The sequence below is a fragment of the Acromyrmex echinatior genome, chromosome 6 (genome assembly GCF_024713525.1).
Source record: "Acromyrmex echinatior isolate Ae372 chromosome 6, ASM2471352v2, whole genome shotgun sequence".
Classification (NCBI taxonomy): Eukaryota; Metazoa; Arthropoda; class Insecta; order Hymenoptera; family Formicidae; genus Acromyrmex; species Acromyrmex echinatior.
Window position 1 is genome coordinate 11196209 of NC_141857.1, and position 26732 is coordinate 11222940.

Below are 26732 nucleotides of genomic sequence, written 5' to 3' on the forward strand. Positions count from 1 at the left end.
TTATGTAATTCATCGAACGGAGTCCTATGTTTATGTAAACTGCAATAGCGCTGGCGCCTTTCCCTTCTCTTCCCCTGTACTTATGAGTATCTCCCGCCTACGAGTACTCCCCGTGCGCCGCACTCCACTCAGTAGACCTGAGTTAGAACTCACCTAGTATACTCACTAATTTCTTTTTTCAACCGTTTCCCGAGCGATAGATAGATCTTCAGATGTTTCCAGTTCAGATATCTTATTGTTCCAGTCGGAACAATAAGATATATCAAAAGATATTTTAAATAAAATTTGTATAATTTTTACACGTGATGAATTCTTCAGAGGTAAGATTTTCAAACAATCTAATGTAATTTTAAATGCAACAATTTTTTAAAAAGTTATTTTTTAAAGATATTTTATACAATAATTTTATTATAAAAGAATGGATTTGGAATAAAATTGTTTTTAATTTTTATTCTTAGAAGAAATTAAATGTCAAAGAAATAATAATAAGGTTAAATATGTATATATATTGCAACCGTACTCACAAGCGTGATGCAACTTCGTCGAGCGTACGCTAATACTCTCTCTCTAGATAGAATCTCTGTTTCTTACAAGGATCATTCGATCTTAAAGGAAACGCGACAGAAAATATATCTTTACGCGGTATCTCTCCTCCTGACGCCAACGTAAGATCTCGAAACCGATAGTTGGGCACGAGTGAGCGTGCCACTCTTTATCAAACTTGATCGGGATATTCTCCCCGCGATATTCTACCGAACTGCGTCGATGGCTCTCGTAATCGACAGCTCAGCCTTGGGAATGGCAGAGGGGGCGGTTCACGGATAGAGGTTCATTTGGAGAAACGAATAGGGCGACGACAATAAATCACATATAATAATTAATGCTAATAAAAAAGTAACAAATATATTTAGCTAATCCCCGACTTTCGTTCGTATTCGTCGACAAGGTCACAACGACAGCGATCGAAATGCGTTATTTTAGCCTCGCACGTGTCCCAATACGCTCTACGCGGGGCGTATTACTTACACTGTTTCTCGACTACGTAAGAATGCTTCTCATCAGTCATACAAACAGTAGCTCGACACATTGATGGCCGAGATAGGAAACGGTTGCGATGTTACCACAAACACAGCACGACCCGGCTCCCTCAATCGTGCTCCTTGCTCGCTCGCCACAACATAAGTGGCGCTGATCTTTCCGGGAGCACGCAGTAATTACTATTTCCACAAGAAAGCCTTATCGCGACTAATTGACGCGCGGCCCTGCGGGCTTCGCGAATCGTGTCATAAACGTATTCTGTCCTGGCGCACGACTGAAGCGCAGAGTTTCCTTCGGCCGCTTAGGAAGCTCTTCCGGATCTTTATTTTGCGGAAGACTCACATCTTGATGTCAGCGTCCCAGCAGTCAGTGCCTCCGCTTCCGACTTTGGTTCCAACCTCTCAGGGGAGATCTCCGCAAGTTCCTTATGAGGGTCTCTCGCCGATACTTGGGCGTAGAGTGGCCATCCCCGGCTGCTGCTCCCGTGATTCACCCGTTGTGCGCCTGTAATATAGTGTGATAGAACATGTTTCGGAAAAAAATACGAAATTTGGAGCAATATTACCCGTCTTGTAGGATGTTGGGCATTCCGACCAATCCGTCCTCAATCGCTCTTCTCCTGATCCTCGGTCCTCGATTTTCTCTCTTCATTCATGATCCGATGAGATGATGCAAAATTCACAAGGTTGTAAGGGGGTCGCTAATTATCCTGTAAAATTCACAGTACGATAGCGCACGAAAGAACGATAAACCGATGCAGAAAATCTGTGGGACGCACAAATAAAATAAGACAAACGCGAAACAGACGAGACAATACTAAAAGAGTGCACAGATATGTTCGTCTTACAAAAAGTGAAAGAACCCAGTTCAAAAGTGAAGGACGCCAGAGCTGCACTGTTCGGTCAAGTTTTACGACCTTTGTGTATGTATATATATATATATATATATATATATTGCAACATGACATTTTCAGTCCGTTATACAGGGTTGGCCATATTCGACGGAAAGATGTTTTTTTTTTCAATCATGGGAAACGTCGTTACTCGATTTAACATCTCTGTCAAAAGTTAGTGTTGCCAGATCTTTCCGTCGAATATGGCCAACCCTGTATATTACTTGTATATATACACAGGATGTAGAAAAAGTCCTGGACCCCTTAAATACCTTGAAAAGTAATCATTTTTGAGGAAAATATTTTATGCAAAAGTTGTAGGATTGAAAATGATCTATTGACTGACCTTATCAATTTGACCTTGGATGGCGCTACCAAGGTCAAGTCAAGATCAAATCGATTTTTTTTAACGAAACGTCTTATTTTTGATTTTAGAAATTAATAGCTGAGGTCGGGAGCTTTCCAAAACACTATAATAAAGCCTCTTTTAGTTAATACTTTTCAAGTTATGAGAGTTGAAAGTATCGCCGGCATTAGCACCATTACGTAGAAATTGCCCGATTGGATTTATGAGTCATGTATGTGCCGGCGAATGTCTGTCTCCTCCTCCCTGCTACCCTTTTCTTCTCTCTTCCCCCTTTCCCTTCTACTTCTTTCTATCTCCTATCTTTCCCACTCTTTCAACAAAATTGGAGACTACATAAGCTAGAGATCTCTCTTGGTAACTTCACTCTTTCTGTGACCTGCGATTGTGAAAGTATACTTTTTCGCGATACTCTGTTCTGAGATTGTTTATCGCCACATAGTTATCTTTGTTTATAAAGTATTTAAAATGTTTTATAATGCTTACTGAACAGGAGCGTATATATCTCTTTTAATGATGCGAGGATGGGGTGATCATAGGAGGTTTTACGCACATGTGACAGAACTTTTCAATCAAACTCTAGGAATGGAGAACAATGGTATAGCTAAATCGACTGTTATTCGTACTGTACAACGTTTTGAAGAAATGAGTTTTGTAAAAGACTGTAATTGACAAGATAGATCAACGATAGCTGACAAATCCTGATAAAAAAAGATTGAATGTTCTACAGTCTTTTATTGAAGATCCACGTAATTCAATTCGCAAAGTTGCACAACAATATGACATCGATCCTATGTCAGTTCGTAAAATTCTAAAAAAGAAGAAATTTCATCCATACGAGATTCATCTGGTGCAGGAACTATGTGAAGATGATTTTGATCGTCGCATTGAATTTTGCGAAAGTATGATGTTAAATATTGATAGAAATCTTTTATTTGTAGTCAACATTATTTTTAGATGAAGCTACTTTTGAGCTAACCGGGAATGTAAATCAACATAATTGCAGATATTGAAGCGATGAAAATCTTCATTAGATGTATGAGGCTCAGAATCAACAAAAAGTGAACGTATAGGCTGGAATTTTAAATAAAGTCATTATTGGGCCTTTCTTTATTGAAGGTAATTTAAACTGACAATACTTAGCCATGCTTCAAGATGAAATAGTTCCAGCAATCCGAAACATCGCTCGTCAAAACTTCAATGACATTTTAGTTCCAGCAAGATGGGGCGCCACCTCACTACGGTTTACGAGTACGTCAATATCTGAATGAAGTTTTTCCGAATAGAAATAAGGAATAGGAAGAAGGGGTTATATTGAATGGCCAGCACGATCGCCTGATTTAAATCCACTCGACTATTTTTTATGGGGAAATTTAAAGGAAAAAATTTATAATACTAAACCTCGAAATCTTAATGATTTATGTTAATGAATAATAAATGAATTTAGAATCATTCCTCGCGAATTTTGTAGAAATACAGTCTTAAGTTTTTATAATCGTCTAGCACATTGTCAGACTGCGGAGGGTCAATTTGAGTATTTGCTGTAATATGTAATATTCTTTTAATTCTAGCTCGCCATACTGGGATATGACATATTTAATGCGATTTTTCACATTGCAATTCAGACTTAACTTTTTATGATGTAATTTAAGAATAAAATATTTTTTGTTTCATCTTTGTTTATTTGTTTTTGTCTACTCTAGAGATACCAATTTTGCATGTGATCAATTAAAAATATGTTTTCTATTCAGAGATATAACTTGACGAAGTTCCAGATCCTGGTCTAGAGAAAGTAGGAATTAAAAACTGGTAGATAAGGCGAGCTGGGTTAAAGGGATGTCAAATGCTCAAATGAATGACAGTTGATTTAGATATACCATTGTCTTTATTTCTAAAAGATTGATTAAAAAGTCTTGCGTAAAACTTCCTATGACCACTCCATCCTTGCATCATTAAAAAGGATACGAGCATCTTAGCTTAAGTAATGCCGCGGCGGTTCCGTAACTTCCAACTTTTATAACTGAAAAGTATTGAAAAAAAGGCTCATTACATTGTTTTAGAAAAAATGATTACTGTTAGGGTGAGGACCTCAATGTCCCCATTGCGCTATGTGGAGCGCTATTTTCTCTTTGTTGGAGACTTGTGTCTCATGCCTTATGGCTTGCATGAAGCTATTGGCGCGAGATAAAAGATAAAATCTTGCTATGATATAAAATACTTTATTATTTTTAGACTTGCACTCGCGTATACTATTAGGTCAAAGAATAAAAATTTAGTTTTTGCACCGGTCTTGTACGTGTTCACCGCAAGAAGATCGCACAGGGAATCATCTCGAAAACCGATAGAGACAAGCGCGGCGGTTACACACAGATAGGATAATCGCGCGCATGCCCTCCCCTTCGGTGGACCCCATCAGCGACATGACACGTCGCTAGCACGCCACGATCACGCAGCACAGCCAACGGGCTGGCACTAAGCCACACACACTCTGATAAGCGCCAACATACCGTCGCCCTTGAAACAATCGCCTTTCAATAAATACAAAATGAATATGTTTGATCAACAAAATAACATCATGTTGTTAACGATGAAGATAATAACGCAAAGACATGAACATGAACACCAAGAGATACACAAAAAACGTCAAATTTCCAATGTCATAATTAGATCTTAGCTTTCCATTGGAAGTAGACAGATACGAGTAATCGGTCGCTTGTAACTGCCATTAGCAGTCCGTACCGTTACAACGCGTGCTATGGTATCCTTGCCTGGATGTATGTCTTGAATTCTTCCCAGAGGCTATGATAGGAGGAGTGTTGTCTTCTTTGATGATAACCATTTGGCCGACATGTATGGATGATTCGTTTATCTGTCACTTGTTACATTCCTGGCATTGGTGATGGTACTCGCGTCCATCGTTTCCAAAAATACTGTCGCAATAGCTGTATGTGCTGCCATCGGGAGAGACGGTTTACAGGTACCTCGTCCAGGGATGGTTCTGGATACGCTGTGAGAGGTGTACCCACTAAAAAGTGCCCGGGAGTTAGAGAGATGAAGTCATTAGGGTCCTCGGAAAGAGGTGTGAGAGGACGCGAATTCAATATCGCTTCAATCTGGATGAGCAATGTTTCCCCCTCCTCTCGTTTCAAACTGGAATTCTTTGTAATGCGAATTAAATGTCGTTTGATCGTCTTCACGGCAGCTTCCCATAAACCCCCATGGTGGGGAGATCGTGGTGGAATAAAGTGCCATTTCATTCCTATAATTCGAGTTTGATCCAGGATATGTTGCTGAGTTGATTCATTGCACAGCAGATCCCTTAACTCACTCAATTCGCATTCGGCGCCGACGAAATTTAGTCCATTGTCAGAAAAAATGTCTGAAGGGAGACCTCTTCTTGCCACGAACTACCTTAAACGAAGACGTTTAAAAATGCTTCTGACGATAAATTAGATGCCAATTCAATATGAATCGCTTTGGTGGCCAAACAAATAAAAATTGCAATACATTTTATTAGCTTAGTGGATCTCCTATCACCTTCCTTGTAATAGAGAGGGCCGGGATAATCCACTCTACATTGATCAAATTATCTTCGAAGATATTTTAACCCGCGGTTCCGGCAAGTTTCCCATGATAGCGGAAGCGAGTTTTGGTGAACTCTTGAAACAGACGATACATCTTTTGAGGATTTGTCGAATGACGTAACGCGCCGAAGTGAGCCAGTAATGTTTACGCACCGCGACCAGAGTAGCTTATGGTCCAGCATGAAAGTGCCTTTCATGCTCGTATATCACAATCAAGCGGGAAAATGGATGATTTCCAGGCAACAGCATGGGATGCTTGGAGGCATAAGGAAGGGAGGATTCTCTCAAACGACACGTAGGATGCCGGAATCGTCAAGAAATGGATTTAATTTTAAGATAGTACTGTTCGTAGGAACAGCCTTGTGGTTGCCAAGTGCCTTCACTTCACTTGGAAAATGCCTCGTTTGTATCATTTTAATCAGACGATAAATTGCCTGTTGCTGTTGCTTGAAAGATATAGGCGGAATATCCTTGTTCTGCAAAGATGAGCTCTCCTGAGAATGGTCGGATGAATCCTGAACTCTTGGAACCATTTATAAAATGAATCATATACACGAAGACTCGAATGAGATTGTTAAAGCTTGAATACCAAAGGAATACATCAGGTTTTTGCGCACCAGCGCTCACTGCGGTGAGAGCCTTAAGTTTTCGCTCAGGGACGTTGGCCACGTCCGTAAGTAGAGCCTTTTGAGGCTCTTTGAGCTTTCTCTGTCACGTCCCAGCCAGACGGGCCCCGACCACCAGATCTCCAATTGCTCCAGGGAACCCGGCATGACGCCCCGGCACAGTGGGTCCGCGGGATTGTCCAGACTCGGAACGTGATTCCATTGCTGAATCGATGTTAATTCCTGTATCTCACCAATGCAATTTGCCACAAAGGTTGACCAGGCTCGATTGCACGATTGCAATCATGATAATACAATTGTAGAATCTGTCCATAGATGAATGGATGATATTGGACAGGTGAGACATTTTGAGATCTTGTTGATGAAACGAGCCAGCAACAATGTACATAACTCGAGGCGCGGAAGGGACAGGGACGTCTTCAACGGCGCCACTCTGGACTTGGAGCAAAGTAGATGTATGCGATAAGCACCGTTGATTGAAGTGGAGCGTAAATAAATAAATAAAATAAATAAAATAAATGCATGCTCCATATGCAATTTCGCTAGCGTCTGAGAATCCATGTAGCTCCAAACTGTATATTCTTCTGTGATGGTGACAAGACGAGGAATGCGTATGCCATGCAATTCCTGTAACTCCGCTTCGAAGCGTCTCCATTTGGTATGTAACTCTAAGGGAATCGATTCATCCTAATCAAGCTTATATCGTCAGAGTCTGCATGATGAACTTAGTGAGTAATGTAACTGGACCTAGCAGCCCCAGTGGGTCAAAAATAAGAGATATGCATGATAAAATACCAAACAACGTTTGGTAGCCGTCTCCAGACGAGGCAGATTATCGATGGACGAATACTTAAATACATCAGCTTGGCAATCCCATGCAATGCTTAACGCCTTCTTCTCGGAGTTCTTGTCTGAAGATAAGGTGAATTCTCTTGGCTCACTGGAATTTTGATCCTGGAGGGCAAGAGCATTGAATGCCCATTTTCTGAGCTCGAATTTCCCGTCCTACAGCAATGCCGTGATCTCCTTCTTGATAGAGAGAGCTTCATCTATTGAGTCGGCCCACATGACGAGATCATCCACTTAGAAATCTCTCAATGCTATTTGTGACGCCATCGGATAGCAATCCGTACTGTCCGCTAACTTTCTCAGGGCTCTGATAGCCAAGAATGATGCTGATGACGTGCCATAGGTGACAGTGAGTAATTCAAAAGTCTTAATGGGCTCATCTGGTGACTCTCGCCAGAAAATACGTTGCAATGGTGTCTGGGTTGAATCGATCAGAATCTGCCGATACATCTTGGCTATATCGATTGTGAGAGCGATTTTGAATGTTCGGAACCTTACCAAAATAGAGAAGAGATTTTCTTGCAGTGGTGTATCCCTATTCTCAATGTCGTTTAACAATAGTCTGGTCGTGGTCTTGCATGAGCCATCAAATACAACCCGGAACTTTGTAGTGGAACTCGTTTCATTTTGCACAGCATGATGAGAAAGATAGAAAGAAGGGAGAGCCTTGGCATTCTCCCAATTCATCCAGCTCGTCTTGCCTTGTTGGCAACTTAACGATAAAACGATCTTCTAAATTTCGCTTTACACCATGCAGGAATGACTCTTCACAGGCCTTTTCCTCGAGAGAAAATGGTTTAGGAGTAGTATCATGTTCCATCTCCCAAGACCGATTCAATATGAGATACCGGAAATGATCCATCCAAAGTGTGTCTTTTGCAAAGTCGGCTGATTTTTTGCTTGTTTGATCTGACCCGCACAAATGAGCCTCCAGAAGGACTCGGCCCCGATTAACATATTAACGTTTGCCGATACGTTAAAATTAGGATCAGCGAGTTTTATATGTTTTGGAATCGACACACTTTGCATGGGTATGAAATGCTGTTGCAACTGCTTATTTTTGAAAGCCACGCAGTCCATTTTTTCGGAAAACCTATTAAAACGTGATTTAACGCAAAGATTACTACCTTATTACTTCATCCATAACTCCGGCCACTGATACGATATATCAAGAGATGTATGCATAAGTTTTTTCCGGTTTTTTTAGTAAAAAAAAACGTAATTTTCAAGGGAAATTAATTTTTTTTTATTCAAAATATTGGCCATCAGCTTCTACACATTTCGCCCATCTTTCAGGTAATTTATGAATACCATGCCAGAAAAACTGCTTGTTTTTTGCGGCAAACCATTCGTCGAGTCATTTCCAACTTCCTCGAAATTGCTGCTCTGCGAGTGCGTGCCCCATTGATGCGAAGAGGTGATAGTCAGATGGCGCCAAGTCTGGGGAGTACGGCGGGTGCGGAAGGATGTCCAAGCAATTTCAAGTCTTTCACTGGTTTTGCTGTGTGAGACGGCGCATTGTCGTGTAACAAAATCACTTTGCCATGTCTTCTGGCCCATTCCGGTCGTCTTTCGATTAATGCGTGGTTTAAATTAATCATTTGTTGGCGATAGCGTTGTGTATTAACGGTTTCGCCGGGCTTCAAGAATTCATAATACACAATACCGCTCTGGTCCCACCAGACACAGAGCATGGTCTTCTTGCCGAAGCGATTTGGCCTTGGTGTTGATAGATCGGCTTCGCCAAATGAAAGCCACGATTTTTTCCGCTTCAGGTTTTCAAAATAAATCCATTTTTCGTCACCCGTTACAATTCGATGCAAAAATGATTTCCTTTCGTAGCGTTGAAGCAGTATTTCACAAATGACTTTGCGATTTTCCATTTGACGTTCATTTAAATTGTGTGGGACCCATTTACCGAATTTATTGATCTTTCCCATTGCTCGTAAACGTCTGCTGATTGTTTCTTGTGATACATGTAATGCTTCTGCTAATTGCCGTTGAGTTTGAGTTGGGTCTTCATCCAATAACTCCTGCAATTGCTCCTCTTCGCATTTTTGTGGTCTACCAGAGCACTCACTGTCTTTCACATTGAAATCATCATTTTTAAATTGTCTCACATGTTCAATCATCGATGGAGCGTGTTCACCATATGGTTCTACTAGCAAACGATGATTTTCAACAGCCTTTTTCTTTTGATTAAATAAAAAAAGCAATGCATGCTGCAAATGTTCTTTTTCAGGCACAAAACTCGACATGATCACTGAACGATAAAACAAAGATATTAGTTTTTGGCAGACTCAACTTGTATGTGTTTATAGTTAAATGTCAGACGAACAAAATGGCGTATGTGTCAAATTAATACGCTGCGTACTTTTCGTTGACGCCATCTCTTAGTTAAACCGGAAAAAACTTATCCTGGTATGTATATACACACATATATATATATATAGGGTGTAGAAATATATATTTATACAAAATCTAAATACAACACACGTGTAAAAAGTTATATAAACTTTACTTACTAAGGCATCTTTTCATATATCTTATTGTTCCAAGGACAATTACTTATATATATGAGTATGGAAGCGTTAATAATTAATTCTCGAAAATGATATATTATAATGTAACTTTATTACATATAGCTGAATTTGTTTAAAAAAATAATCTTTAATTTGGTAAAAAAAAAATACAAATTCTAGAAAATTGCAGGTAGTGGGAGTATTTTGTTACAAAAAAAATTTTTATAATTTTAAAGTACTCTTGAAACTGTATAACTTTTGTCCAAAAATTTTGTTTCTATCTTTTATACTTTCGACAATATTCGGCTAAAAAAAAATGTTTTTTTTTCAGAGGGATGTTTTACCCCTTAAACATGAGTTAGCGCACATATAAAAAAATATGTCTCTTAGATTTTCGTGTTTGACAACATATTTCATGGAGAATCAAATCAGTTCCGGACAGTTGTAACACTTCCCTTGTCAGTGAAAAATCATCGTTTCGACATATTTAAAAAAGCCTTTTAAAGCTTGAAATTTCTACTTTTAAAGTCGGTAATTAATATTTCAATCTGACTGATTTTATATAGAACTATTGTCATGTCCAATTATTTGTGGTAATGGAATTCTAGATGCTGTTGTGGGTGTGCTGCTCGTTCGTTTGAAACCCTAATGGGATAATTAACTAATTCTTACATCTGAAGTCTGATCTGAAGTTGATGATTGTTGAAAAATAACTTTTTTAATTGAAGTTCGTGATTATTAATACAAGGAGTGTCCCAAAATTTTCCGAACTTTTTCAATAGGGATAGGTCGGGTGACGCCATCCATGTGTTCGATTGCGCGTTTGAAAGATACATCCCTAGCTAACTTCCAGTAAAAATTTCATGACATTTGGTTCAGTGGAAACGAAGTTATGGCGTCTCAAGTGTCAGTATGTTGTATACATCGGTACGAGAATGAACTTCGAACAAAGAGCCAATATTAAGTTTTGTTTTAAACTTAGTAAAACATTTACCGAAACCCATAATTTGATGAAACAAGTTTATGGTGATAATTATGTGCCCGTGCCAGTGTTTATGAGTGGTATACGCGATTCAAGAACGGTCGTGAGGACATAAATGACGACGCACATACAGGTCGCCCAAAATCGACAATTAACGAAAATTCCATCGAAATTGTGCGTAATTTCATCAAGCATGAGCCAAAATCTTCAGTGAGATACATGGAAATGGAATTGAACATCCCCAAATCAATGATTTATCGCATTTTGACCGAACATTTGGGCCTACAAAAAGTCTGTGCACGATTTATTCCACACAAATTGACCAAAAAATCGAATTCAACATTCAAAGGACATTATTAAGGAAGCAAAAAAGGACCAAAACTTCCTTTATAGCATTGTTACTGGTGACGAGACGTGGTGTTTTCAATACGATCCAGAAACCAAGCGTCAAAGCGCGGAATGGAAGGCGCGAAACGACCCAAAACCCAAAAAATCGCGTTTAAAGAAGTCAAAAGTGAAGACAATGCTCATTTGTTTTTATGATTCCAAGGGTATTGTGTACAAAGAATTCGTTCCAGCAGGCCAAACAGTTAATGCTGTATTCTATGTAAGCGTTTTGAAGCGTTTGGTGCACCGCATTCGTCGTATTCGGCCAGAATATCGCGAAGGAGGAAGTTGGTGCTTGTTACACGATAATGCGCCATCTCACCGTTCGACACTTGTCACTGATTTTTTGACTAAAAATCACATTTTAACAATCAACCATTCCCCGTATTCGCCTGATATGGCACCTTGTGACTTCTACCTATTCGGCAAAATGCATTTGTCCATGAAAGGAAAGCGGTATGTGGACGTAGAAGACATCCAAAGGGCTTGTACCACTATTCTGAAGGACGTGCCTTTGAACGACATAAAACATTCATTTGAAATGCTTTTAGATCATGCCAAACGTTGTATTGAGTCCGACGGGGACTACTTTGAATAAACAATTTGAATTTGAAAAAAAAAGTAAACCGTTGTTGTTTTATTTCAAAAGTTCGGAAAATTTTGGGAAGCACCTTGTAAAATAACTGACATTTGAAGATTAAAGTTATAATATATATGTATTTTATTAAAATAAAATTTATCTTGGATACAGTAATTACAGTTATGTTATGCCGAAATATACTTTGGCTTGTACAAGGTTTTACAAAGGCTGGCTAACGGAGCTTCTAATAACATCTATATTGAAAAGTCTGTCTGACCATCTGTCCACGAGAACGGAGATTCTTATGATTCCCTCTTCGCTAGGAGCGGAGCTCTTTATATACTATTCTAGACAAAGGTAGGTAACATGACTCACTGGGTTTTCTAGGATACCGTGTTCTAGTTTTCTTTCCTTATATGATAGTGGTGTGATCGTACGTTTTGTTCCTTATATAGTAAAGTTTACTGGATTCTAGATTGACTGGATTCTAGACTTACTCGATTGTGAGTCACGGTGATTTCACATCTAAAAATAGATATGATTCTTTGTGCGGAGTATCTAGGCCATGGGTGGCGTGATTGCGTGATCTAACTTTTCTAGGTCAGCAGATTGTGATTCTATGCAACGAAGTTTTATTCTACTGCGAGATATTCTTTTACTTAGGGAAAAGCATTAACAATTTTATTCGTTTTAATTATATTAGAGTTATCATTAAATGTGTTTTACATCTGATTGGTCGGTTATTTAATCTTATCGTTAAATTAATTTACATTAATTTTTTCTACTAAATAACACGTCTAATTTGCTGTGAATTATGAATAGAATATCTTTTTCGTCTTTTTTGTAACATTAATATTACTTTTAGTTACAATTGATTCGTGTTTATACAATATACAATATTGTATACAATTAATTTTATGCATAATAATGGGTTGTCAAATGCTAACATATTGTCTTTAGATGACGCTTTGCTAAAGGAAGCTGAAAGAAAGTGATTTAGCGTTGGATGTTAATGGATGTTATACAAAATTGAGGATATCTCTTATATTATTGAGAATTCAGGTGTTACGTCCAAACCCTTGAAAATTTGGTCAAGGAGACAATGAGGAAGAATGCAGAGGGTGTGAAAGAATGATTAGACAATCTCACAAGTATACGCGAACACCTGTGAGTCGAACGCACCATTTCAGTCCCGAAGTATGGGTCAACGTCCGAAGGGACGCTATGACACCTGTTCCGCTGGACAGTGCGAACATCGATCTTACTTTTTCGGTCAAGGAACTTAATCCATTTGACCCGGGAACCTCGATGAACCTCGACTGGATCTCAGTATTCGAGGAAAATGAATGCGAGAGGTGATTTTAAAAAAGACAGAGGAACACTTTAAGTTACATTTATTAATAAAATGAAAAATAATTAACGACTTACTTAGTAGCTGTCCCTGAGATATTGGGTAGGTTCTAGGCGAATGGCCAAGGAGATCCGTCGTCAGCGAAGAGCGTCCGAAGGGCAGTCGCCATGGCATATGGCTGATAACTTCAGTTGCGATTTGATTACAAGTTCGCACTCGGACGGGATCGCGAACTGGCGTGATTAGTGCGGGTTATAATAATTTTCGAGAACTGTCCGAGATAACTGAGCGCGAACTTCACTGACGTGGACCGAATGGTTTAAAATTCTGTACTGATGCTCTGCGCTTCCGCAGGACCTCTATTTATACCCCGAAAAAAGGGTGTTATGCCCTTTGTCTAGGATGCAAAAGTTAGTTGCAATATCACGCGGGATTAACGATTTTTATAACGTTCTATCATTGTTGATCTAAAATACATAGTTAGAGTAGTTTCGAAAAGAAGAGAAAGTGATTTACGGTTTTCCTTAAAGAGCCAAGATTGCTCCGAGATAAATGACGAATTCTGTTATTCTCGTGGAAAATATGGCTAGATAAACAGATGATTACCGTGCATAAATAGGTTTATGTGCAAGGCTACCATTATCTGTTTTTAAATAACGTTCCCATGGGAAGTTATCCTATGCGTTTATGATTTTTTAAGTGCAACGTGGCGCCTATTTTCTAAAATGAAATTGTTAGTCTCGGATGACAAAGCCTAGATTTTCTATTGCGTGACCTCGGTGCATTTATGTCTTCTGCAATCTTGTCTCTTTTAGGACCTACATTAAGGTTGTTGTCTTTCCGGGTTGATTGGCATTTACGAGTTTTCGCGGCGCCTATTCGGTCTCTCTTTTCAATTCTGTCAGACCGTTATCAGAAGGCGCCGCTCGAGTCTCGCAGGCGACAAGAGTCGCGACGTGGAACCGAAAAAAAAAAAAATTGTGGTATCTATAGTAACACCCTCAGCCTTAGACAAATGTTGGGGTATGAAAACGCAACATTTGCAAAACAAAAAAAAAGGTATTGGTTCTTTTCTTTCGACAATTTGATGGGTTTGATTATATGGTAGGACCCACATTTAAGTGTTATTCCTTATGTGCGTCCCTTGATTTATTAGAGAAACAGGAAAGAATAGTAAAATTCGCCTCTTCAGTTCTTTCGTCCTTCCGTTTTACAAGTAAATGTCAATATCTTGGTATGCATCAACATTTTGATATTCATTCGTTAATTATATAGCTCATGTCGTGAAGAAGCAGAAAAGAAAAATAGGATTCTTTTGGAATTCTTTCATATTCCTTAGTATGCTATAATGTGTGTGTACTTATAATAATGCAACTAAAGTACTTAAGTACTCATTAAAAGATACTCCTGCGATATATAATAATTTTAGTTAACGCAAAGATTTGCCAATCTTTGCTGGAGAATTCGTATAACTATACATATGTGTGTATATTTTAATTATATTTATATTTATATTTTAATGTGTGTATATGTTAAATATATATATATTTTTTTTCTTTTCCCTTAGTATTGGCAAATGGATGTTGGAATATTTGAAAGAATGAATACTTGAAAGTCGCCAACCTCCCAAAAAAAAAGTTGCATCAACCTGTGCAATGATCGAAGGTACTTCCCATCTCCAGTCTAAAGTGTCTTATCGAAATTTTTTGATGCGGCTTCGACTTATTCCTCCGCAGCTTGACATTTATTATCGTTTTACCGCAGGTCGAACAGTTTTTGCAATCGTCCACAGACTTTCTATGGACGAGGCAAGGGCCATGTAATATCCTTTATTTGGGATTTCTGCGTGGCAACGGTCGTAGGTCTTTATCAGAATGCTTTGGCAGACCCTGTATTCCTTCAGTGACGTAATGCACTGGGGTTTCGGTCAAATACCAAAACTGTCAATTAAATTTTTCCATTTAATTGGAGTACAAAGATCTTTATACGAGTGATTCGGAGATGGTGATAGCACTGGCGAATTATAGACTGTAATTGACGATCAGGTGGTTTTGCATACGAGGGAAATTCTTTTAAAGGGAGGAGGAAAGCAGGACAATTTGCCTAAGGATAAAGGAAAGATGTTGTTCTTAATTAATGTTACTCCAGCAAGAATCAACTATATAAATCTCTTATTAGTTTTTCTTAATATAGTGATTCTAAAAAAAAATTATTATTTTTATTATTATTATTATTATATTATTATTATACTACCTCTAAGCTTCCCTTATTGTAGGTGTACAAATAAGTTTCCGCCGTTTGACAAAAGACGTTAGCAAGCAGGTTAAAATTATCTGATGTAAAACATTATATCGTAAGGTTGGACATCTGAATATAACCTTGAAATACTAGCAATTTTATCAGCATCATATATTTTTCTTATGTGAAAATGCCGAGTTTTGAGCGTCATTTGCGGGAATTTTTGATTTACTTCTTTAATTTGAAGAAATCTGCAGCTGAGGCTCATCGATTGCTTGTAGAAGCATATGGTGAGGCTGTCTTAAGTGAGAGAAGTTGTCGTGAATGGTTTCAAAAATTTAAGAACGGTGAATTTGACGTCGAAAACAAAACGTAGCGGAAGGACGAAAGTGTACGAAGACGCGGAATTGGAAGCATTATTGAATAAAGATTCGTGCCAAACGCAAAAAGAACTTGCATTTACATTTTGACTTACAATAAAACATTATGTATCGTTCTTTCACAATAAATGCTTAATTTTTGAAAAAACGGCGGAAACTTATTTGTACATCTAATATTATATATATATATATATATATATATATATATATATATATTAGGTGTTGGAATTAATTCGTAGCGTTTTTAATGAAAGAATGTTATTTATTTCACATGAGCATTAAAAAATACATTAATGAAAGTACTTCCCATCACTTGTAAAACGCTACGAATTAATTCCAACACCTAATATATATGCATATTTTTGTATATATAATATATAAAATCTTTATATTTTTTTTATTACTAGTTTTTATTATTACTATTATATTATTATTTACTTTTTCCAGTTTTTGTTTGTGCAATTATATATATATATATATATATATATATATATATTCCTATGCTTATTATTATATGGAAGGGTACATGCTTCTCAACTTATCACTGTTGAGCGTAACCTAATATAATCAATGTTTCCTTCATGTCGATTTGATGATACTCGCGAGCATCACCTCCGAATTTCTAACTTAATGTAGCTTCATTTTTTTATGGTTCCTAAAATGGACATCAGTCCCTCCTATTGATTTATGAGAATCTGGTCCCTTGCCTTCCTTGGTCCAAGACGAGCCGAAGAAAGGAGCGGTATGAGCCAATCCACAGGGAATCCCTTGCCATTTTAGTTATCAGAACCTATCTTCCAGAATGTAGACCTCGGCGTTCCACGTTACGGCCCCAGTCTCATAAAGAGATCGCGACCGTTCTGTCTTCGTTGTTATAATTCCGCGTTGCCATTCTCGCGAATAATCACGAGTTCTCTGACAACGACATGATCGGGACGATGACGCAGCATGTGCCCCCTTCGTGTCATCCTTCGGGTTAACTCCTCGAGCAAGTCCTGGAAGTTTTAGCTCCCAGTCTTCAATTGAACCCGTACATCGTAGAACATCGTAGGTGAGTCCACTTTTACGACTTTCACTACCATCGAACTCCGCGCCAATAGTTTGATGTTAATGCATGCGAACTGGTTTAATGTGAGAAATTCGCAAGCGGTTAGGATGAACGATGCAACTATTTTTTTTTATTTTAATTTTAACATTTTTATTTAAAATTTTCAAGACTTCATGAAATCCGGTATATTGATCTCCAAATTTTCCAAGTTTTGATCCTTTTAATAAAAATACATGATTTCCGGGCTTGAATGTCTGTGGATTAATTTTTTTGTCATGATGTTTTTTTTATTTAACTTCTATGACGTTTTCACGAGTATTTGTTTGGATTGCATGGAGTTGCGTAACTAAATTTATCAGATAATCATCGTAATTAGCTAATTTGTCTTCAGGGTTGAGAAGCTCATTTGACGATACTCTTGCTATTTTACCGAACATTAATTAATATGGAGTATGTTTCATAGCCTCATGAACGCTGTTGTAATTAAACATGGCTAAGCCAATCCATCTGTCCCATTGTTTCTGCTCGTTTGCATATTGTTTCAAGTATTCTCCTAATGCAAGATGTGATCGTTCTGAAGATCCATTTGATTGAGGATGAAATACAGTTGTACGGAATTTACGGATTCTGAATATTTTTGCTATTTTCTTCATTAATTCACTGATAAAATTTCTTCCTTGATCGGTTAATATAGCTTTAAGTGCTCCTAATACGCAAATAAATCTGTCGACAAAGGCTTCTACTATGATCCAATAAGGGTATCTCCATGCAAAATTTAGTTAACTGATCTTGCAGGGTTAAGATATATTCGTTACCTCTTCCAGTTTTAGATAAAGGCCTCCTTATCCTAAAATTATCTATGGCTACTTTGTCAAAAGACGATCCTGGTGTGTCAGTAATTATCATAGGTTGTTTGGTTTTTACTCGAACAATGTCAGTTTATAATGTCAGTTTTTTTAATTGACATTGTAAATATATGTTGTACATATTGTTGTATATATCGTTGAACATCGGACTTTAGATTTTCCCAATGATATTTGTGTTTTATTCTGTTATAAGTCTTTGTGACACCTCGGTGTTTTCCCGTAGATAAGCAATGCATTTCTCCGATTATCGTAGATCGAAGATCTTTAGGTGGGTATTTCACTAGTCCATTGCATATAATTAATTTGATTGATGAATCCACAAAAATTAATTGCAATGCGGTTTTGATATTGCTCCATGGCACATTGTTAACATGATCGGTTTTAGCAATGCTAATAGTTTCTAATTTTAATTCTTCAGTGACAGATCGTAAATCTTTTATTACGGCGGAAATCTGGGTGAAGGTCATCGTCGGTTGCCTTTTGCTAATAAGCAAGGCTAAATGGTAGTATTTTTTGTATTTTACGACTTTGGCTTTTCCTAGAGCGAGATCTTCTAAGCAAGGGATCTCGTTTCTTTCAAACAGTTTTTTGAGCCTGAGTCCAACAGTCTCCTATTGGTGTCGACAAAGTATGCAACGTTATCCTTCCGCAAAAATAATAGATCGCGAGAATCGAGAATATTGTTTTTGATTATTTGATCGTTAACAATAATAGGCCCTGTTTTTCCTTTTAATTTCTGAATTTTATGTCCTTCAAATTCTTTCTTTTCTTGATTTTTCTGTTCACTGTCGCTTTCTGCATCGCCTTCTCCGTCCAATGAGTCATTTCTGTTTTTTATTCTTTTCGTCTTATTTACTTGTGAGAAATCTCGAAGTAACTTATCCTGCTGGGCATTTCTATTTTTTGCTGCTTGGCTTCGAGTCTGCATTTTATTGTGCACTTTGAGAGATATTGTGCGTTATAGCCTTTTCCATAGTTTGTGGCTCTTGTGGTTTCTCTATCTCCTTTCATGTAAGAGATGCTGAATTCGTATCCTCTTCAGGTGGATGATCATCTGGAAATAAGTCTTCAAGCGGTTCATCATCAATCAAATATAATTTAAAATCTTCGTCCTATTCATCTTCCTTACCTGATTCCTCTAGCATTTTAGAAATTGTTTCTGCATCTTTTGGATTGTTAAGGTTCAAAGGCTTGTGGTGATTAATTATATTGCAGTTCGCTTCTTCAAGGTCTACTGGATTTCGTGACAATGCATCGGCATTTACATTAGTTTTACCTACTTTATATACCACGTCGTAATCGTATTCAACTAATTTTAATCTCCATCATAGTATTCGCATGTTGCGTCAGATGCATTTTTATAGAGAAGAGGTTCGTGGTCCATAACTAAAGTAAATTTCCATCCATATAGATAAAGTCTAAAATGCTTGACATAATATACTATGGCTAAAGCTTCCTTCTCATAAATATTGTATTTTATTTCAGTCAGTGTTCGCGAAGCGTATGCTATCGGTCTATCTTTATTTATTTCTCCTTGTGATAAGATGCCTCCAATTGCTATTCCGGAAGCATCAATAATTAATATAAAAGGTTTGGAAAAATCGGGATATTGCAAGACAGGTTCTTCGCACAATTTCTCCTTTAATGCTTGGAAGAAATCTTGATTTATTGTCCATTCAAATTTAATGTCATTTTTCAACAAAATGATGAGGGGTTTGGTTAATCTTGAAAAATTTAGTAAATCTTCGGTAATATCCTGCTAATCCAAAAAATTGTTTGATATTTTTCGACGTTTTGGACTTTGGAAATTGCTTTACTGCTTCTAATTTCTTCGGCTCGATTTTAACTCCATCCTTTTTTACTAATTATATGCTCCAAATAAGTGAAGTTCGGTATTCAAGAATTCGCATTTGTCAGGCTGTAATTTCAGCTTTGCGTAATCGCTCTATCAACAAATTATACTTTCTTTCGTGTTCTTCTAATGAAGTAGCGTAGATGACAATGTCATCCATATACACAAATAGTTCTTCGTCTTGCAATCCTGATAATATTAAATCCATTAATTGTTGAAAAGTAGCGGGTGCATTCTTTAATCCGAAAGACATTCGGTTAATTCGTAATGACCAAAAGGAGTTGTAAATGCAATTATATGGCTGTCAACAGGACATCCTTATTTGATGAAATCCGGACGCTAAATCGCATACTGAGAAATATTGCGTTTCGCCTAATTGATCCAGAATACCGATAATGTTAGGTAACGGGTACGTTAAGTTCCTCAAGAGTTTTTTCGTTTAAGCTTGGAAATCTTATACCATTCTCCGCCGTTTGTTTCCCTTTGTATCCTCTTTTTTAGGAATTATCCATATAGGCGTATTATACGGTGAGAAGGTTTTACGATGCCTTCTTCTAACAGTTTATCTATCTATCTTTATTTCTTCTTTATGAATTTGCAGAATCTGTATTGTCGCGTATTTATAAGTCGATCATCTGTTGTAGATATTTGGTGTTCTAATCTATTTATTGCTGACAATTTGTGAAATGGATTTGGATATCCCTTGGATAGGTAAGATAACTTTGTGCATTTACAATTTCGTTTTGATTATCATGCATCTCAATGCTTGAACTATCGTTATCAAATAATTCATTGAGGGGTTTGAGGCGCAAAGGTTGATACCTCAACTTCTTCGTCTAACGTGCTTATGATGCTTAAATATGCTTTTCTAGAAATATTTTCAGTCTCAGATGACAAAGCCTAAATTTTTACTATTGCGTTACTTCGGTGCATTTATAATGTCTTTTGCAACCTTGTTTCTTTTCGGGCCTGCATTAAGGTTGTTATTCCTTCCGGGTTGATTAGCATTTACGAGTTTTCGCGGAATCTATCCGGTCCCTCTTTTCAATTCTGTCAGACCATTATCAGAAGGCTCCATTCGAGTCTCGCAGACGTCAATCATGATCGTGACATTGAGCCGAAGAAAATAATCGTGGCGTTTGTAGGACGTAACACTATTTTGACTTACATTTAACAGAATCAAACAATTTCTAAAAATTTCAAAAATTTTTATTCTTCTTCATATTAAAATATATAACATTATTATAATTATTTTATTGTTTATAATTTTATTTTATTGCAATTATTTAATTTTATTTTATTGCATAGCAGCATAAAACTGCATCGATTTAAAATTGCATTAAAATACAATACATCAAAAGTGCATAAGAATTGAATTGTAGCGAAAATGTGCATAAACTTGAATATTAAATATTATATATTATACATTTTAAATTATACAATTTATATTATATTACATTTATTATTATGCAAGATCTTGAGGTGAATTCGTTGGAGAGGTTTGGAACCGAGCTACTCTTCTTTTTTAGATATATATATAACATTGTTACTGCGGTACCTCACAATCTTATCGATAAATTTGTTGAAACTTTTAACGCTTCATATCCTACGTTACAATTTATCTTGAAATTGGAGGAGATAAATTAAATTTTCTGGATGTCACAATCCTTAATATTAATGGCAATAGAATTTAATATGTACCATAAACCAATCTTTTCTATTTCAGATTTTTACCTTTCCACCCACTTTCACAAAAGAGAGATGTTTTAATAAGCGTTGTAGATAGAGCAGTATTATTATCACATCCGAAGTATCATGAAAGGGAATTCGAATTTTATTGTTAATACTATTTTAGAAAATGATTATCCCATGAAGTTTATTTTTAACATGATAAATTCTCGATTAAGATCTCTACTGAAATATAAGACACTCAAGCAAGTAGATTCCACAATACAAAGAATGAGGAGATAACTGCGTGGTTTACAATTTCGATCTTTCTACATCTATATAGGAAATTAAAAAATATCACTAAAAATTTAAATGTTAAACTTGTATAATTTATTAGGTGTTGGAATTAATTCGTAGCGTTTTACAAGAGATGGCACAAGCAGTACACTATTTCGTTGTTACCTATAGTTCTGTATACATTGTAAACATCTATCATAGGACGTCATTTGCCGTACATAATCTTTCTTGAAATCATAAATAACAATACTGTATAATTCATTGAATATGTCAAAATTTGTGCCAGATAAAGTGTTTTTGCGGGGAGTTTTGCTTCATTACTTTAATATGAACAAAAGTGCAGCTGAAGCTCATCGTATTTTAGTGGATGTGTATAGTGAACATGCTCTGGCTGAGCAAACGTGTAGGAAGTGGTTTGCACGTTTTAAAGCTGGTGATTTCGACTTGGATGACAAGGAGCGACCTGATCAGCCGAAAAAATTTGAAGATAACGATTTGCAGGCACTGCTCAATGAAAACTCATGTCAAACACTTAAAGAATTATCTACGTCATTGGAAGTTGACTTCTCAACAATAGAAAAACGTCTTAAAAGTTTGGGCATGATCCAGAAGGAAGGACATTGGGTCCCATATGAATTGAAACCAAGGGATATTGAGAGACGTTTTCTCACGTGCGAACTGCTGCTTCAACGGCAGAAAAGAAAAGGTTTTTTGCATCGGCTTGTTACCGGTGACGAAAAGTGGATCCATTATGACAATCCAAAGCGCAGAAAGTCATGGGTTAAGCCCGGCGAACCATCAACATCAGTGGCAAAGCCCAATATCCATGGCTCAAAGCTCCTGCTCTGTATTTGGTGGGATCAGAAGGGTGTCATATACTACGAACTGCTAAAACCGCATGAAACCGTTACTGGAGATCTCTACCGACGGCAACTGATGCGCTTGAGCCGTGCATTGAAGCAAAAACGGTCGGAATACTTCGAAAGACACGATAAAGTCATCTTGCTGCACGACAATGCTCGCCCACACGTTGCAAAACCGGTAAAAACATACCTGGAAACACTTAAATGGGAAGTGCTACCGCACCCGCCGTATTCTCCTGATATTGCACCTAGCGACTACCACTTGTTTCGATCATTAGCTCATAGCTTGTGCGAGCAGAAGTTCACATCTTACGAAGATTGTACAAAATGGTTCGATTCCTGGATTTCATCTAAAGATGAACAGTTCTTCCGACGCGGTATTCATTCACTGCCCGAAAGATGGTCAAAAGTAGTAGAAAGTGATGGGAAGTACTTTCATTAATGTATTTTTTAATGCTCATGTGAAATAAATAACATTCTTTCATTAAAAAAACGCTACGAATTAATTCCAACACCTAATAGTATGAATAAACTTGATGGGATCATCAAATCTCAAAAGGATGTACTGTCATATGACTGTAATAAGAATGCGATATATAAGATTTGCTCGATAGGGAGTCTCATACGTAGACGAGACAAAAACTAGAATTGCTGAATACCGGAATAAATAAGAAAACCGATAATCCATCGGTAATCACAAAACATAGATTGGAGTACAGACATGATTTCAATTGAGAAAATGTAAACATCTTTGATAGAGAGAGATATTTTCTCGAAAAAGATTCGTGTCTGAAATATCACATTAAGTCGCAAGAGAATAGTTTAAATTTAAAATCTGATATGGAGTTTAAATCCTGAAAATTTAGGTTATCTTGAAAAAAGAATGAAAATACTGAATAAGAGTGACCATTTTCACTCTTTTTTCAAGAGCTATATTTTCAATCTCTTTTCAAGTGAGATTTTAATCCACGAGATTTAAAGAGTAATTCTGCTGTTAAATACGTTGAAAAATATCAATAAAAAATTTTTCATGTATAAACATGTATAAATATGTATAAAAATGCATAAACACGCATAAATATTCATAAACATGTATAATTACATGAAATATGTTCATGATACATGCTTTTTTATTTATAAAATTATTTTTTAGTATAATAGAAATAATATAGTAGTAATGAAAATATTAAACATAATTAATAGAGTAATTTTCTATTTGTTCTAGAAAAAATCAAGTTTAAAAAAATGTAAAAAATTCCTTATGTATAATTATATGTATATAAAATTATGCATAATTATGTATCAGCAATTTTTTTTACATTTTTTTCAAACTTGTTTCTTTTTAAAACAAATAAATATTATCCCATTAATTATTCTTTATGTTTTTACATTACTATTACATTATTTCTATTACATTAAAAAGTAGTTTTACAAAAAAAAAGAAAGATATATGAACATGTATGGACATATTTCATATATATGTTAATTATATATGTTTATGAACGCATTTATGCGTGTTCATATATAATTATATATGAAATATGTCCATATATGTTCATACATTTTTCTTTTTTTTTTATATTTACATATTCATGCACAATTTTTTATAAGGATAGTAAAGATATCACGACTTTTTTATGTAAATAACACACTCCTATAACGCTTTATGTCACGAATATAATGAAGTAGCGTTGCAATACCATATAGCTCTAAAACCCGTAAGAAAGTATATAAATACAATAATTGAATTTTTAAGCGAGATAATACAATTTAGGAGCTGGTGTGATTCGAACTTTATCCTAATTCCGTCAAAATAATCGTAATTAGAAAAAAGATTTTTAAATTTGAAAATGATTATTAAATTTACAATTGTACTTACGAGAATATCTATATCTGTGGATATTGGAGATATCACAAAAATATCTTTATCGTTTTCCTTCCTTAATCTATAATGAACTAAATCCTACAAACCATGCACGTTATTATTCCATAGACATGCATGTAACAATCAAAATATATTGTCAGCCTTGTATTCTTTTAGAAATCTGTACAAAATAATATTATAAATCTGTATAAAATAATATTATATATAAGAATTTAAATTCATAAAAAATTTCAATTATAAATAATATGAAAAAAACGCATGACAAATATGTATAAAACGCAATTACTTACCATTTGGTACAACAATCCATCGTTTCTTTTATAAAATTTGATATCAGAAATGTCAGACACTTAACATCGTAAATGACATTAGCAGTTACGTTAATATTATGCCGTGAAACTTCAAATTTCTTAGCATAATGTGTAATATATAATATCCAAAATATTATATACGAATGATTTCGAGTGACATAAACAACCGTTGATATGAAGAAAACAAATGAGCGATAACGCGCGGGGATGCATGGGCAAGCACAGAAAATTTGCGAGCACAGGTACGAACAATCGTAATACGGTATTAGCGTTCGCTAATATTCGGAGCGCTTCCGGGTACACGATCTCAATAAAATATTTTTTTTTATTCGTCTGTAATCTCAGACATTGCACCAATACTTTTAGACGGATTCTCTATATTTATAATAACAATAATAAATAAATTCAGGCTAATGAGAGTCAACGCGGAAGGAGAATCTTGTATCGAATATTTAGACATATATGACATATATGACACAGTCCCATACAGATGTATTAAAATTGTCTTTGTTATAAATGTTCGTGACACATATCATTATTTTATTGATGTGAATTGTCGCATAATCAAATTTCAAAAGCTTAATATGTGCTCTGTTCGAGAAACCACTACAGTTTTGGAAATCTGAGAGTGACTCATTTTGGACAGACCGCTTTTGATCGAATTAGACAAAATTCAATTGTAATATTGCTGAGGATGACTTCAAAACAAAGAAATAATTTTATTTATCGATAACTGTGTACAACCACTTCCGCGCTGACTCTCATTAGCCTTGAAATTTAATTATTATTATTATATAATGTAAATTACGTATCAATAGCAAAAATTTATCGGAAATAAAATACGTATCTGATATATAATTTACACATATTATTACGAATCTGCTATATAGCTATAATATTGCAAATTATGTCAGATGTGTAAATAAATTACATATTTATAGGCGAATATTCATCGATATTAAACATGTATCTGATGATGATTCATACATATTGCTATGTATTTGAAATCTAAAATGCTGTACGGATATATACAGGATGCCCGAAAAATCGCTCGTAATATTTTGGGAAATAATTCAGAATTCAAGAAGAAAGAAGAAAAGCTGTATAAGTCCGGAAATAAGTCGAATTATAACTACCTTTATAAAAAAAATTATAATTTACTTTCATAATCATAATCATAATCCAATTTTTTACTTCTTCATAAGACCGGAAGTGCTGATCAGCCAGGCTGTGTGACATTGATCGAAACACATAATAATCAGAGGGAGCAATGTCCGGAGAATACGGCGGGTGGGGTAGGACTTCCCATTTTAACGTTTCCAAGTATGTTTTGACCATTTTCGCAACATGGGAACGAACATTGTCATGCTGCAAAATCACTTTATCGTGTCTCTCCTGGTATTGCAGTCATTTGTCTTTCAAGCTGGTGGGACTAGTTCGACTCAATCGCATCAATTGCGTTCGATCGCCTGTGATTATTTCAGTCGATTTTAACAGCTCATAATACGCCGAGCTGGTCGCACCAAATACAGAGCATGACCTTGGAGCTGTGAATATTTGATTTGGCAGTCGATGTGGAAGCCGGGAACTTCCCATGATTTTCTGCGCTTGGGGTTATCGTAATGAATCCATTTTTCATAATGTGATGCAAAATTCCCTTCCATCTTTACCTTTCAAGCAGCTATTCACAAACAAACAAACGCCGTTCAACATCTCTCGGCTTCAACTCGTACGGCACCCAATTTCCTTGCTTCTGAATCATTCCCATGGCTTTGAGACGTTTTGAAATGGCTGATTGAGTCACTCCTAATGATCGTGCCAATTCTTTTTGATTTTGACAAGAGTCTTGATCAACTAATGCTTTCAATTTTGCATCTTCGAAAACCTTCTCTCTTCCATCGCTATTTTCGACGTCAAAATCACCGTTTTTGAAGCGTTGAAACCATCACATGTTCTTTCACTAATAGCGACCTCATCATAAGTATTCGATGAGCCACAAATTTCTTCATATTAAAGCAGAAAATTAAAACCTCCCGCAAATGACGAGAATTTGGCTCGTAAACTGACATTTTCAATCGAGAATAACTTTATGATGCAGACACATGTTTAGCCACCCAGTGTGGCCGTCATTAGGCATTTGATTGATATA

The 26732-nt window shown here is 36.3% G+C and overlaps 1 protein-coding gene across 9 annotated transcripts in view; it reads right to left on the reverse strand.

Annotated features, from left to right (window-relative positions):
• The window catches only part of LOC105148557 (intraflagellar transport protein 81 homolog), a 588627-nt gene that overhangs the window by 151693 nt on the left and 410202 nt on the right, over positions 1-26732 (reverse strand). For 2 of the 9 annotated variants that reach the window (XM_087406974.1, XM_087406986.1), the window contains one exon: positions 878-1747. The exons of 6 other annotated variants lie outside the window; for them this stretch is intronic. In XM_087406974.1, the coding sequence (XP_087263100.1) occupies positions 1717-1747 (31 nt within the window). In that variant the 3' untranslated portion in view covers positions 878-1716. Of the gene's footprint in view, positions 1-877; positions 1748-26732 lie in introns of those variants that run through there. One more of the 9 variants, XR_015545343.1, reaches the window with a different exon arrangement.